This window comes from Ambystoma mexicanum, chromosome 3q (genome assembly GCF_040938575.1).
Source record: "Ambystoma mexicanum isolate Mex_15411 chromosome 3q, UKY_AmexF1_1, whole genome shotgun sequence".
Taxonomy (NCBI): domain Eukaryota; kingdom Metazoa; phylum Chordata; class Amphibia; order Caudata; family Ambystomatidae; genus Ambystoma; species Ambystoma mexicanum.
In genome coordinates, this window is record NC_090926.1 from 896,385,630 (window position 1) to 896,401,076 (window position 15,447).

The window sequence follows — 15,447 nt, forward strand, 5'->3', positions numbered from 1 at the left end:
ATGGTCTAGGTTTGGTTTTTGGAAGGATAGAGATTTTGAGCCAGGCTATTTCGGTCAATCTTGGCTAAATCTTTCTGGAGGACGGATTGCTGTCAATGGTGAAGGCCAAGGATTTTGCTGAATCTGAGAGTTGTGGAGCAAATCCTTCTAGGCGCATATCATTGAGCCATTGTTGGGCAAGTTGTTTTTTTGTAGGCAGACTGATGAGGACAAATTCAGTCTTGGATAGGTTTAGATTGAGGTAGGAAGTTGACAACCAGGACTATATGATGGCTAGATAATCGTTGAGATGAATTATGCCCTGCACACTATTTAGTCTGATGTAGAAATACTGAGTATCGTCTGTGTATTGGTGGATGGCTATATTGGAATCTTTCAGGAGAGTGACGAGAGGCTCCACGTAGAAGTTAAAAAAGTCTGGGGAGAGGATGGAGCCTTGGGGGGACTCCTCAGAAGACCTGGTGTCGGTTAGATCGCAACAGGTTCATCTGGACACCATGGTGTCTGCCTAAGAGGTAGGAGGTAAACAGATTCAGGACAGTGCCAGAGAACCCCATCCTGTCAGTAAAGATGGAGGGAAGCATGTGGTGGTCGACGGTGTCGAATGCAGCTGGGAGGTCCAGGAAGATGAGGAGGCATGAGTCGCCTTTATCCATGATTTGGAGAGCATCATCTACCAACTGGTGGCTGTCTTGGTTCTACACTTTGAGCAGAACTCTGGCTGATAGTCATTTGGAAGGTGGAGTGGTTCGATTTGGCGAGTAGTTGTTTAGTAACTACTTTTTCCAAGATGTTGCCAGTAAACAGGAGGTTCATAATGGGCCTGTAGTTGGCCAGGTCATCTGGATCTAGGGTAGGTTTTTTAAGAGATGTCATATGAGACCATTCTTGAGGGTGTCCGAGAATTATCCTTCTCTGAGGATGGCATGGATGATGCTGAGGAGAGCATACAGGGCTGGACCCATCAATTGTTTAATGATGGAGGCTGGAATTATATTGTCAGAGTATGAAGTAGGTTTGAGGGAGGCAATCATTTTAGGAGATCCGGGGGGAAGAGAGGAAAAAATGTATTCCAGAGGGGCAGTGTCCATGCTGGGGCGCAGGGGATACTAATGCTGTGAGAGGTTGATTCGATGATCACTCGGATTTTGTCTATTTTCTCAATAAAGAAATGTGTTGATTCTGTCGCATTTTTCCTGAGTTGCTGCTACTTCGGGTGAGGGTTTGGTACAATCCTTTAGTACTTCAAAGAGGGCTTTGCTCCTTTTAAAGGCTGCTCCAATGGTGGTGGAGTAGTAAGTAGCTTTGACCTCGGTAATCAGAATCCTACAGTTTGCGTGCAGAGATTTGAGGTTGAGGAGGTCTCCTGAGTTAAGGTTTTGCGCTACTGTTTCTCTAGGGCTATTATTGAGCGTTCGTTGGAGGATAGATTGGGGGTGTACCATGGGGTGAATGGTTTAGCCGTAGCCTGTTTGGATTTTATCTGGGGCATGAGTGTCCACCAGTATCATAGCAAAGTTGCTGACTAATTCCTGGAGGCCCAAGGCATTCCCTGCTTTGGTGAAGTCTGCAAATGTTGCTTCTGGCTCATTGATCGGTAAGGTTTTGAATGAGCGGCATTGAGTGCGGCTGTTTTGCTTGACCTTTGTAAGCTGTAGTCGAGTGGGTGACTGCTAATGGGTTTGCGGTGTGGTCAGAACAGTCAAGTGGTATAGGTTCTGCACAGGTGATGCAGGGGGATGATCTGAAGACTAAATCTTGGGTGTTGCTTTGTTGTGCGTGGGGGAGAGCACAATATGCTTAAGGTCTATGGAAGCAGTCAGTGCAAAAAAGTGTGCTTCAAGCGTGGTTGTCAGCCTGTGACTCAGGGACATTAAAATCACAGAGAAAGACATTATTTGAATGTGCAAATTCGGCAGAGGAGAGTAAGTGGGGGATGCCTGCAATAAAAGAGTCACTCCTGTGAGGTGGTCTGTAGATGAGGTGTAAGGTGTAAGGCCATTCGAACCTTAGTGAGTATGAGGATGGGCTGTGCAGGGAGGAGGCGAATGGTGGTGTCTTTTGGTGAGTAGCAGTAGCAACGATTAGTTTGTAGGTGAAATGCAAGATAGCAGGTCAAGCCCTTGGCCGTAGCAGGCCCGAACAGGCACAAACAGGTGAGGTCCGTCTCTTTGCATGTCTTTTGCTGAGGGCGCCAATGATGAGGACACCTAAGAAAGACTGATTAAATAGGTGGTGGGTGGAGCAACTGAGTCACGTGCCCAGCAGCCTACTCAATGGTATCTGGCCTACAGTCTTTAAGTAGAGGCTTGGAAGGTGCAAAAACTGGAGGTGGGTGGCACAACTGGGTGGCAGGGCCTAATCACATGACCAGCACCCTACCCAATGTTATCCATCAGTTCATCTTGAAGAGGACAAACATTGAATGACTGGTTGAGATCTTTATTTTGTTCTGAAGATGTTTGAAGACATTTCAAAGCATGGTTCAAACTCTCAAACTAAGTGGACTATCTGTGATCCACATATATGACAAATGTATAAAATGGATTGCACAGCAGAATCATAGAAGAAGATATAATAAGTCTTTGTTTAAGAGCCGGATCCCTCACACATGCCTATATGTATGTGAAATGTGGATAACATCAATGAGGGAACCAGGGAGCTGAACATAAAACAAACAATGTCTGTGACTTTGAGCCAGTCCCAACTAAGTGTGGATCTCTCTATTTGCTCTCTCCCTCTCCACCTCTCTCTCTCCTACTACCCCTTTCTCTCTCCCCCTCTCTTTCTCTCTCTCGCTCCCTCTCTCAATATCACATAGAGAGATAATTACCACACTAGTGTGCCGTACGTCTTGGAATATTTATTCTCCTTGTTGCGCATTTTCATTAAGTCCATGCAGTGGCAATGGATTTGGCTAAACAATCCACCACCTCCTTCCCTCTAGAAACATACTTCATTGAAAACAATGTTATCAAAATTTCAAATTCACACATAGTTCTTAGCAAAATGATAATGTGTCCATGTCTTGCTGTATATTGACAATAAGCACTGTTCTGCACTCTGGCTCCTTCAAATCAATTAAATGTTGCATCTCTTCAACCCATATTGGTAAAGCAGGGTTCAAACCTGTGCCCCACAAGAAATTAAATAAAGTAGACAGATGGATTTTTCTGTTTGCTAGATATGTGGGCCTTGCATCTATTACTTCTATCACTACTTGTTCAAAATGACAAGGTGGAGTGTACAGTTTAGCATTTCTAACATTGGCTCATTCTACGCCTCTGACAGGTCCTTTTACTTAGAACAGGGTTTCTCAAACATTTTCATCATGCATCTCTATTTTGCTTTCACAGAAACATCCATGACCCCCCTGGAGAAATAAATTCTTTAACATATGTACAGCCTATTATATTAGTAAAAGAAAAACAATAGCTTTTATATTCAGTATGTTGAATAATTTGGCTAAGTCGCCCTATTGAAAGTTTTTTATGACTCTGTTCTGGCATCTCTGTGACCCCCAGTTAGGTCTTAAGGCACTCTTAGGGTAAGCTACAGTTTATAAGATGAGTGCATCACCATCCTTAATTTGAGATAACCAACTTTAAGGGAAGTCTCCATCCTACATCTCATACTATCAATCTCTGTATAAAATGGCAGTGAAAAGCTCAGTACACAATTGACTAAATAATATGAAATAATACCAGCATAGGTTGTGAAACATGGTGTCATTTTTGCAATCTAAAATGTTGTTGTGATCTTTCAATAAGTAAATGTCCCCTTTAAGGAGATGTGTGTCCACCTACATCTCCTGCCTTGTACATGTTGTATAATGCTTGCGCAGTGTTTGTTTGTGGGGAACTACTACATCTCTGGTTCTGCATCCATGCAGGATTCCCAAGGGTTCTGGGGCATGCGAGGTAAAGAGATGAGGAGAAGGGTGATCCCGCTGATAAAAAGGATGACGAAGGCTGAGCAGGCACAAGCGAATGACCAGGAGTAGTAGTATTCGATCCAGACAGTGTCTTCGCTGTCAATCATTCTCTTCACAGACTGCCGGATGACTTCAACTGACACCATGATACACAGGCCTGCCAACAGAAGACATCTTTTAATAATGGAACACCACATTCATACAGTCATAGGTCAGATGTAGTTTTTCCTGCCCTTCATTGTCTGCAAACCATATTTTAATAAGCACTTCAATCACACATAAAAATACAAAGTTTTTGAAATGCTGCCTAATATAAATAAATACAATGTAGCTCTTAAACCATCATTTATTTGCATTGCTTATAAAAACAAAAATGGGCATTATTATATATTTAAATTAAATTGCATAGATAAATAACTATCTTCCACGCCTTCGAGCCGCAGTTTTTCGGAAATCTGCAGTCACTGGTGCAGGTATTAAAAGCTAATCTTTATTGCTGACATTTTAAAAACATTGCTGTTTGATAATAGTTGCTTCCTGCATAAAGGTGTTGGGGTTACTTGAATTTCTCTAAGGAATTCCCCAAAGGGGGCATTTGTGATGGTGGATGGTGGTTATAGGATGGGCACTGACGACAAGATAAATTGAATGTACAAATGTGGCTTTATTATACATCTCTTCTATAAAAAATAAATAAATCCTTTTTCAAGCAGAGACCCAAATGTCCAACTTGCAAGCTGGAGTACACTTTTGAGAATCTGATTACTTTAGTTTAGTTTATTTGCTCATGTAGCACACTGAACCCAAAGGTAACTAGGCACTTGAACTTAGAAGAACAGCAATTGTTACGTAAGCCGTAAATCATGCTTATTATCATCCAAAGGCACCACAAATGTTAAGACAGCTATCCTAATCCAACCACAGTGCAACAATGTTACCAATGTATATCAACCAATGGGATGCGTGCCTCAGATGTCCCTCAATCTTTTGTGGTGACATCCAGATTTTCTTAAACTATCGCATCTGCAGGTTTGCAGAAGCAGAAGAAAACGTTTCTCTTATTCGTGTACTTTCAATTTGTTTGTATGGAAAATTGTGTATACAAATGCATTATTGTTTAGCATAAAATGTGCCAACTTTAACAACAATTCTGTATGTTTCAGAAAGGATACTGAGTGTGGACTCAAACATTTGTGCAATGTATTGATTCCATGCTCATGATCAAGGCCCAACGAGGCCGAAGCATTTTTAGGAATGCTTGTTGTCTTGTGCAGAAGGGATGTGACCAAGCAGTTCGGGCTGGGCTGCCCCTTTGGGGTGGGACCAAGCCTGATTTGCATGTGGTCTTTTTCCTTTTTGTAATGGCTTGGCAGGCAAAGAACAATGGTTTGGAAGGGTGCCCAGAGCAATGCCAGAGGTTAAGATTGATTCTAAAACTTCCAGCCATCCCCTCTTTTGTTTTGCTGTAGTCACCCTGAGTGGGACGGGTATGCCCAGATACGGGTGCCGTGCCTGCTGGGTCTAGAGACCCAGGCTACTCCTCACCGATGAGGGGCAACGAGGCCGGAACATGTTTGGGGATGCTTGTGGTCTCGTGCAGAAGGGATGTGATCAATCAGTTCGGGCTGGACTGCCCCTTTTGGGGTCGGACCAGGCCTGATTTACATATGGTCTTTCCCCTTTTGTAATGGCTTGGCAGGCAAAGAGTGATGATCTAGGGGGTTTTCTAGAATAATGCCAGAGATTAAGATTGATTCCAAACCTTCCAGCCATCACCTCTTTTTATTTGCCATGATCAATAAAGACACAGCATTAACGTCTGCATCACCTAGAGTTACTATGATAGACCTTTCTTGTAATATTGGCTCTTTTATGATGCAATGGATGTGTTGGATGTACCTTTAAAAAGAATGGTAACATTTCAACAAACTGGAACAGAAAGAGGTCAACAATTAGAGCCAATTGTAAGTCTCCTTACTTTGCAGCAGTTGGTTAAGTATTGCCATTATATGATGTGCATTGTACAAATAAGTGTACTCCTTTTATGCCAGATTGTTTTTAGCAGCTTCTGACAAATGGCTTTTGAATAGAAGAGACGATTCACAGAAAAAATTGCCATACCCAAATTTTCCTTCCACTTCTTATTCGTAATCATGTTTTTTCAACAAAGTGAATAGGGCCTGCCAGTCTACGTTCCCTCAGATAAAGTCATTAAATTCAAGGTTTAACTTGGTTAAGTAATTAGTCCATTACAATGTAAGTAGAGATGTAAATACAAGTATTTATTCACAAAAGTGGACACTGCACGCCAACACGTGTTTCAGCTCTCTCCGGGCCGTCCTCAGGTCATATTAACATTGGGCCTCATTACGAGTCCGGCGTTAACCGAGGCGGTAAAACCGCCTGGTTAACGCCGGACTCGTATTACCATTCCGCCTCCGTGATTCCCGGAATTACCGGGACATTACAACCCCGGTTTTCCGGGAATCACGGAGGCGGAATGGTGTAAATCCCCATTCCCATTGAGTCCTATGGGACTCAATGGGAATCGGGATCATGGAAACACCGGCAGCATCTTGTAATGCTGCCGGTGTTTCCTCGTCCGCCTGCAGGCGGGCGGTGTTAAACCCGCCAGGTCAGACCTGGCGGGAACATCACCTCCTGCCTGCAGGGGTCTGGATCAGGCGGTCCGGAAACAACGGTGGCGGCGGCTTTACCGCCACCGTTATTTCCGGACCGCCACGGTCGTAATGAGGCCCATTGAGTTGGTACGTAACTGTTAAGAAACATTTAGAATCCATGCCCATTTACGTTTAAACAATGGGTAGCCACATTGTTGTGTTTTGCAAAGTAATGCAATGAAGATAAATCCATCAAAATTGGAATAAAAACACAAGCCAGGTAAAATATACAATGCAAAGGAGGAGTGGAAAAAGAAGCAAACAAGGGAGAAGGGTCAGGGGAGAGAGGAGAGAAAATTATATTTTCAAATTAGATGTGAGTTAATATTACACAATTGCTAATTACTAAATTCCAAGTTACTGATTGTCTGTAAAACTAGTTTTTAACAAAGCCAGGTTGTTACACCTTATAGAGAGAGTGGACAGTCCATTAATATGGTGTACCTGATAATTGTGAGTTGAGAGAGTAATAACATCAGTCAATCTCCATTGAGAATATTTTCTGGTACCTGTAAAAAATACATAAGTGCATGTTGTAGCCTTATGGGTACTCTAAGTTCTGAGATATAATTGTAACTGCGAGATTCTCAAGTGACAGTCTATGAAATACAATAGTGTTTGCTCGCTTACCTAAGGTTAGGTTACTTGATTATAGCTCTGTGAGAAGTAGTTTGCTGGATAGTCCTAGCGTCTTGAGTGTGCAAGCGAAATCTGTTTTAACAGAAGAGATAAATGGAGGATTGTTGTGAGATGTGCTGGGTAGCACTTAATAATATTAGGAAAGTAACTATTCACAAGAGCGCTCATAGCGCTTACCTTTAAACGCCTGAATGCGTGTGCAGCACAGTGATTTCTGTCGGCTCCCTGCAACTCCCTGGAAGGAATGTGGGTGCGGCTGGGCTAGCCTATAGCTGCTCAGCCAGGCTGTTTAGTAGTTCCGGTCATATGACCGTCCAGTTGCTGTTGCCTATAACTTAGTAGGTGTCAGAGGAGTGCTCGGGTTTGCAAGTAGCGATTTCGCTTAAAACGTGATTAATGCGGGTACTCCTTTGCTTGTGAAAGCTGCAAGACAGGAGTACATTTAGGCAAGGTTAAGCAGAGCTAATTGTATTCTTACACTTGCACCGCTTTGTTAGCGTTGTATGGGATTAAGTAGTTCCGGTCATGTGATCATCCAGTTGCTGTTGCCTAGCAACTTAGTAAGTGTCAGAAGAGTGCTCGGGTTGGCAAGTACATATAGCGATTTCACTTTAAACGTGATTAATACAGGTACTCCTTTACTTGTGAAAGTTGCGAGATAAGAGTACATTTTGGCAAGGTTGAGCGGAGCTAATTGAATTCTTACATTTGCACCGCTTTATTAGCGTTGTGTGGGATTAAAGGATGCGTTCCCATTTGAATAGTAAAGAACCCCGACAACCTAGTGTTTGGGGGGCCATTTGGATAGGATTAGCTGGTACAACATTGTACTGAAAGTGATTTTCAATAAAGGGCGGACCGGATCTTAGTGGTTGATGTTGTAGGCACACCGAATATGTGTAGCCTGATAATATTAATTATATTGTAATCAGATTATTCCATGTTCCAGGCAATATTGGTCAGATGACCAGGTTTACGCATTTAAGCGTATAAAGGTGAAAACTAATGAAGTAGAGCTAGTGTTGCATGTATATTATTTAACAAAAGGGAAATATGAAAATTGAAATTGATAGATTAATGAAAATTAATATGCGGACTGGGTCCCAAAGATTAGTTTTAAGACATACTGAATTGGTACTAAATGATGATATTATTGTGATCTGGTCATAATATTCAAAATAATGCGAACTGTCTATATTGGTGTAAAAACAGAGTGAGTTACGGAAACCAGTGTTATATTGAAAGAGTTATCGGTCAGGTGGCCAAATTAGCACGTTGCTTGGCTATGAAAGCGATAGTGATAAGATATAACTAATGTTTCATGTTCAAATAGACCTGGATGATACAAGTTGTTACCAAGGTAGTTGCTCAAGTAGCATAGGGTTTAGTGTTTAATAGGGTATACTAAATCTAATTTCTATGCTAGTAGCATGTGTAAAGTATATGTTGAAGAGGTATTTTAGCATTAACCCCCTAGTCTACTAGGTTGACTTGAGGAGAACAAGATACGGTTAATGAAAATGATGACCCGATTGGTAATGTGTCATGATTGCAGCCCAAAAGGATTGTCCACCCCTCTGTGGTGTAACACCTGCCTCACCGAGTATCCTTAAATGTGAACTAGTTTTACAGACAATCAGTAATTTGGAATTTAGTAACTAGCAATTGTGTAATACTAACTCACATCTATTTCGAAAATATCATTTTCTCTCCTCTCTCCCCCGACGCTTCTCCCTTGTTTGCTTCTTTTTCCACTCCTCCTTTGCATTGTACATTTTACCTGGCTTGTGTTTTTATTCCAATTTTGATGGATTTATCTTCATTGCATTACTTTGCAAAACACAACAATGTGGCTACCCATTGTTTAAACGTAAATGGGCATGGAGTATAAATGTTTCTTAACAGTTACGTACAAACTCAATGTTAATATGCCCTGAGGACGGCCCGGAGAGGGCTGAAACACATGTTGGCGTGCAGTGTCCACTTTTGTGAATAAATACTTGTATTTACATCTCTACTTACATTGTAATGGACAAATTACTTAACCAAGTTAAACCTTGAATTTAATGACTTTATCTGAGGGAGCGTAGACTGGCAGGCCCTATTCACTTTGTCTATTCCCTTACACAGAAGGGGTACCGAGAATTTACCCTTCTACGCCTTGCCACTGCTGCAAACCTCTCTACACCATAGTACCAATATTTAACCAGTACGAGGGAGTGCTTACCTACCCACATTGGGGATAATTTATCAGTGTTTTTACTAATGTTTTTTCAACACTATCACTTCACCTTTTTCTGCCTTGTTTCGGAATTATTTTGTAATTTTCCAGGCATGTAATAGCTGCATTGCTGAAGGAACATTTTCTTTCTTGATGCCACTTTCTTAGGATTTTAATATCTACTGTAATACTTTTGTGAAATGAGTCAATATGAGACAATTGCTCAATGTGCCCAGTGTCCCCATAGTATCTTCACATGAATGTCATCAATGGCATGTGTGATGTCATCTTTGATGTCCTGGGTGTTACCATTAGCAGTGCATGGCAGTGACACAAGTTATGGTTGCTTAGCTTACCATAACTGGCGAATTTCTTGGGGTTTTCAATTTAATTTGTAACCATAATGTCTCTTTAACAATGTTTTTCCACTGTATTTGATAGGTTTTTATTAGTGCAACTTATCCATAACGTCCCTTTAACAACGTTTTTTTCACTGAATTTCATAGGTTTTTGTTACTGCAATTGAACCATAACGTTCCTTTTAACAACGGTTTTTTCACTGAATTTCATAGGTTTTTGTTACTGCAATTGAACCATAATGTTCCTTTTAACAATGTTTTTTCACTGAATTTCATAGGTTTTTATTAGTGCACATTAACCATAACGTCCCTTTAACAACGTTTTTTTCAGTGAAATTGATAGGTTTTAATTAGTGGAAATGTTTCATGATGTTAAATCACTGTATACAAGTTATTAATAATTCCTCTTAACATATATGAAAGACCTATAAGCCTCCTTTAACAAAAATATGTTTTGCTCCTCACGCCAGTTTGGTGCAAATCCATCAAGCGGTTTGGGCTGTAGGCGTGAGCATATTTTGTTTTCCATTATGTCTATGCGGATTTCAAATGTTTTCGGCCTTCCCGCCCTTAATTTTGCCAACCCTTGATGAAACCGCACCAAACTTCCCAAAATCATTCTGAGGTGGCCATATACCTTTTTTTGCAAAGTTTGGTAGGGATTCTTCGAACGGCGTTACATTTATAAGCCGCCCAAAAACTGCTCTTTCTATGAGTTAAGCAGCTTAACCATTACCACAAGACTGCTACCGCAGGCCGTGCAATAACAATAGTAACAAGGGCCAATGCATAACATTTTGCACCTGAGCTTCAAACTAAGTGGTTTTGGTATCGGATGAACGAGCACTTAATATGATTTCCTAGGAATACGCCTTTTAACTTCTGTGAAGAGCAACATTGTTTAATTTCTATTGTGTTTCTTCCTTTACTCCTTCTTCACACCTCATGGCCTTTTGCACCCTCCCTCAGGAGACCAGTTATGCATGTGGTGTTTGTATCTCAGTTAATAGATATTTAGATTAAGTGAACATAGTACGCTATTAGTGCATACTTCTAAAATCAATGATCTTGCTATATTTGGCCAAGAAAGGTATAAATGCTGCGTCATATTTATTTGAACTCTGCCACTCGTTTATTGTAAAAACATAATTTGAAAAAATATTGCCAATGACCAAAATAGAACTAACAGAATATAGAATTAACCCCCGCTTCGGGGAATGCAGGGTCGGTAACTGCGCCAGCCCGAGCCCAAGTATGCCTGGTTAATGCAAGGGTTCTGAGCCATCACCGTCCCTGTCCGTCCCTGAATGCAGGTTTATCCCTATTAACATCCCACAGATCCTTCTGCTGTGCTAATTGTGGGTTACAAAGGGAAATGGGCTCCATACATATTACGTGTGCCCAATTTCCCTTAACAGAAAATACCAACAAAGATGGCTGCCAGTGAAATAGAAATGGGGTAAAGTCCCTTTTTTATTTCCATATTGGCCATCATGACGACTCAGAAGGATGACAGAAGAGGTTCTGGAGGCAGACCCAGAACCAGGGAATTGGGCGCCGGGGGGGAGGGGCAGTGGTTCATTGGAATATTGTGCATAGTGGTGCAAGGGCCTGGGTCACCTGTGTGGGATGGGAGGCAACATGGTTGGCACCAATTAGCCAGACACTCCCCTGGGTACTAAAGTACATTACATGCCCACCCGCCACCCACCCCTTGTAAATAAGGAATGAGGATGGATGTATTTGGAACAATTGATTAATTTTTCAAAATAATGGAGCATCATGCGCTGCTGTGCTTTGTCACTAGCAAATGACATAATGCTACAAAACGGTTTGCCAGTTTTTATCTTGGCATACAGTTTACAACCTCAAAGATATGGCAAATAAAAAAGAAGAGGAAATTCACTAATTGCAGTAAAAAAAAGAATCCCCTCTTGGTATTATAATCACCACATAACACCCCTGTTGCTTGATTTCGCCCCAGAACAAAGAGTAAGGATATGCAAATGATCCCTGAGGAAACCCCCACCATTTGCTACATTTTTCAAAGTTAATCTAGAACGTTGGCTGGGATTTCCAACAATATATACATTCTCCTTGGACCCTAGATTGAGGAAGAGATTTATATACCTGCAAATGCGTAAAATAGGGCCGCCGGCTTCAAAAAGTAATCCAGCTTTTCCTTGAAGGACAAGAGCGTGCAAATCGTGCCCATGACCATAAAGCCCACACCGATGATGGCAATAGCTGCTGCTGAGATGCTGTATTCTGGGAAGACAAAATAGTCAACAGTAAGAGCAAAATCCTGCAAACCCACAGCCCTAGCCTACTCTTGCCTGTATCTTTGTTCACAGTCTACATTTCACAGTACTGGAGTCACACCTGATGTTGGTCAGTGAGCCAGTTGGCCTGGTTCTATTGGATGTTATCTGTGTCACAATTACTCAAAATGGTTTAAAAGAACACTGACAGCAATAGAAATTGATTGGGAATGTGGGTGAGTTTACATGCAGCACAGCAGTAGATGAGAGAGGAATTAAGAAAGGTTTGGGGGCGATCTGAGGTCTTTACTCTAACTTGATCTAATCAAAAGGATTTCCATTCTCATCACCAACTTCATCCAATTTAGATGTGAAATAAAGTGGAAGACAATCAATGAATAAAGTGGAAGACAATCAATGGGCCTCGTTACGAGGTTACCGGTCTGGATACAACGGTATCGATAAGCTTGCTGGTACCGTTGTATCCGGACCCGCAAAATCTGAGTTGTGCTTGCGGGTGCCTTTCATTCCGCAAGCACAGCAAGCCTGTAGCACCGGCACGGTAATGAACCTATGGGGCTCAAATAGTAATGGGAATCTACCGGCACTGGCACCCGCGAAAGGGCAATTACTGGGTCTGGCGGTAATTGCCGATTCGCGGGTGCCGGATTTTCTTGCCGGTTTGGAGGTAGCCTTGCCGGTTTTACTGGCAAGGCTACCTCCAGCCTCGTAATGAGGCCCAATGTCTCATTAAGTTGTATTTTTCCAATATTTATTTTGGTAAACCAAAACTATCTTTACACATAGCGGAATCATGACTTTTCACTTTTGCATGCACATAATGCCATTGAAAAGCATTTCTACATAATCATGAACTCTGGTTATTATATAGCGCTTTTTGACAGTTTCCCCCGATATAACAAGCCGAGGCGCTCTGATTCAACTGCATTGGTGATTTGGCACAGTGTAAAAGCATATTACCATAAACATTTCACAGCACTGTAAAAATAGGGGCAATTATTACACATGTTTTCATGTTACTGAAATTATCGGATTAATATTGAGGATGAAGGGCTGAGTCGCCCCTCCAGTAATCCAACTTGCAGGCTGGCCCCCTGTCAGAGCAGAGTGCTTACCTGGTGAGATATCTGTAGAAGCCTACAGCCCTTGCTGTGACTTCTGTGAATGGCGGTGCCCACCAACACAGGTTGCTGCATTGTTTTTTTTTTTATAACAAATTTTATTGGGTTTTGAAAACAAACAAACAAACAAACAAACAAACAACACAAGCACACTGCCGATACAGGTCATTGACTTTTTCCCACCCTCGTTGCTTACAACATTTTGAATCTGAGTTCACTTGTCCCTCTGCAGGAGCTACATTTGTTTCCCCCGCTTTGAGGGCACCATAGACGTTGAGGGGCGCCATAGTATATTTTCCTGTCCACTTGTCCAAAGTCACCTTTCAGTGGGCGTCTTCCCACTTTTGCCATACTTTCTGCGCCTTGGCTGGACATCCTCTGGCCGTGTATACCCTACGCTCCATTGCAATACAGACGTCTACGTCTGTCATCCATTGTCCATAACTCCGACCCCCATTTTTTTGCTATGTTTCTTTTGATAAGTGTGGTAGTGGTGAACACAAACAGTTTTTCCTATCTTGTCAGGTCAACTTCATCGTCTATTCCCAGCAGTAATAACTTAGGATCTCTAGGAATCTCTTTGCCTATGACTCTAGATAATTTGTTACAACATGCCCCCCAGAATTGTTGAATGTGTGTGAATGTCCACAGTATGTGGAAGAAGGTGCCTTCCTCTGTTTTGCATCGCAGACAGGTTGGGTCGTTTATCCTTCCCCATTTATAGAGGGCTACTCTAGGATAGTATACTCTGTGCAATATCTTTAACTGAATCAGCCTAAGTCTTGACGATATGTCTACCTCCCTAGGGAACATCAGTGCCATGACCCATTCTTCCGGTAGTATTGCACCCACATCAGTCTCCCATTTGGTCTGTAGTGCTAGCAACTCTGTCATGCCAAAGGAGGTTATGGCACTATATAGGATTGTTGTCACTTTTTGGGTGATTCGCTCCGGGAAAAGGTTCCTTCCTATTGGGGTAAATTCCTGCAGTGCGTTCATATCAGGGAGGTTACCTTGTAGTGCGTGTTGCAATTGGGTGTAGTGGTATTGTTCGGTTTGGGGAAGTGCAAAGCGGAGAGCCAGCTCTGTGAATGGGATTACGGTGCCTTCTCTCACGACGTCGCCCAATGTAAGCGTCCCATGCTGAGACCAATGCGGCCATTTGGGAAGATTGTATACACCCGGGAGGTTTCTGTTATTCCACAATGGCTGGGCTTGTGACAGCTTATTGCCCCATCCCACGAATTTGTGTGTGTCCGTCCAAATTTGGGTTATATGTGTCCGCATATTGGAAGTAGTTGTTCGGGCCCTCTTCTTGTAAAGATATTGCATAACAGGGTTTTCAGGAGTGCCAGCTTCTAATGAACGGTTATGCGGCACGGTTTTGTCCCCGTGCAATTGGTCGTTCACTATTGTCAATTGGCTGGCCCAGTAGTATGTCTGTATTCGGGGAAGCCCTATTCCGCCCTCACATATGGATCTTTGGAGCGTGGCAAGTGCTATGCGGGGGTGGCCGTCATTCCACAGCAACTTCCGAAGTGATTGATCTATCGCCTGAATACATTTGGGGGACGTAAAGTGGGGCATTCTGTAATATATATAGGAGTCGGGGCAGGGACATAATTTTAAAGAGCACTGCTCTGCCTAGCAGTGTCAGAGGGAGGGATGATCAGTGTCGGGAGTCTTCCGCGAGTCTTGTCATCACTGGGTGTAAATTTCTGGGGACATAATCATTGAGGTTATTTGTAACGAGTATGCCCAAGTACTTCAAATGTTCCCTCTCCACCTGGTAAGGGCATTGTGGTGGTATCGTTTGTTCTACCTGCCCCAGCGGGAACAGAATGGATTTAGCCCAGTTAACCCGCAGGCCGCTGAAGGCGCCGAATTTTTGCAATAATTCGGTCACTATGGGACAGGATCTTACTGGATCATTCAGGTATACAAGCAAGACATCCGCATATAAGGACACTTTGTCTTCCCAGTTTTCTGACCAGCGGAAGCCCTTCCATGTCTCATTACTTCTCAGTATTATCGCGAGTGGCTCGATTGCTATCGCAAATATCATAGCTGACAGTGGGCGTCCTTGTCTGATCCCTTTTCCTATTTCGAAGGGGTTTGATACGTAACCGTTTACTTTTGTGACTGCTATTGGTGATTTATACAGTAGTTTAACCCAGCTCATGAATTGGGGCCCGAATCCCATTCTTTGC

The 15,447-nt window shown here is 42.4% G+C and overlaps 1 protein-coding gene across 1 annotated transcript in view; it reads right to left on the minus strand.

The window, feature by feature from the left end:
• Positions 1 to 2,426: 2,426 nt before the first annotated feature.
• Positions 2,427 to 15,447, minus strand: part of CACNG1 (calcium voltage-gated channel auxiliary subunit gamma 1) — a 233,389-nt gene continuing 220,368 nt past the window's right edge. Inside the window, exons 3-4 of the mRNA XM_069655044.1 lie at positions 11,965 to 12,102; positions 2,427 to 4,091 (exon numbers count right to left, since the gene is read on the minus strand). Coding sequence (XP_069511145.1) covers positions 3,865 to 4,091; positions 11,965 to 12,102 — 365 coding nt within the window. The 3' untranslated portion in view covers positions 2,427 to 3,864. The remainder of the gene's footprint in view (positions 4,092 to 11,964; positions 12,103 to 15,447) is intronic.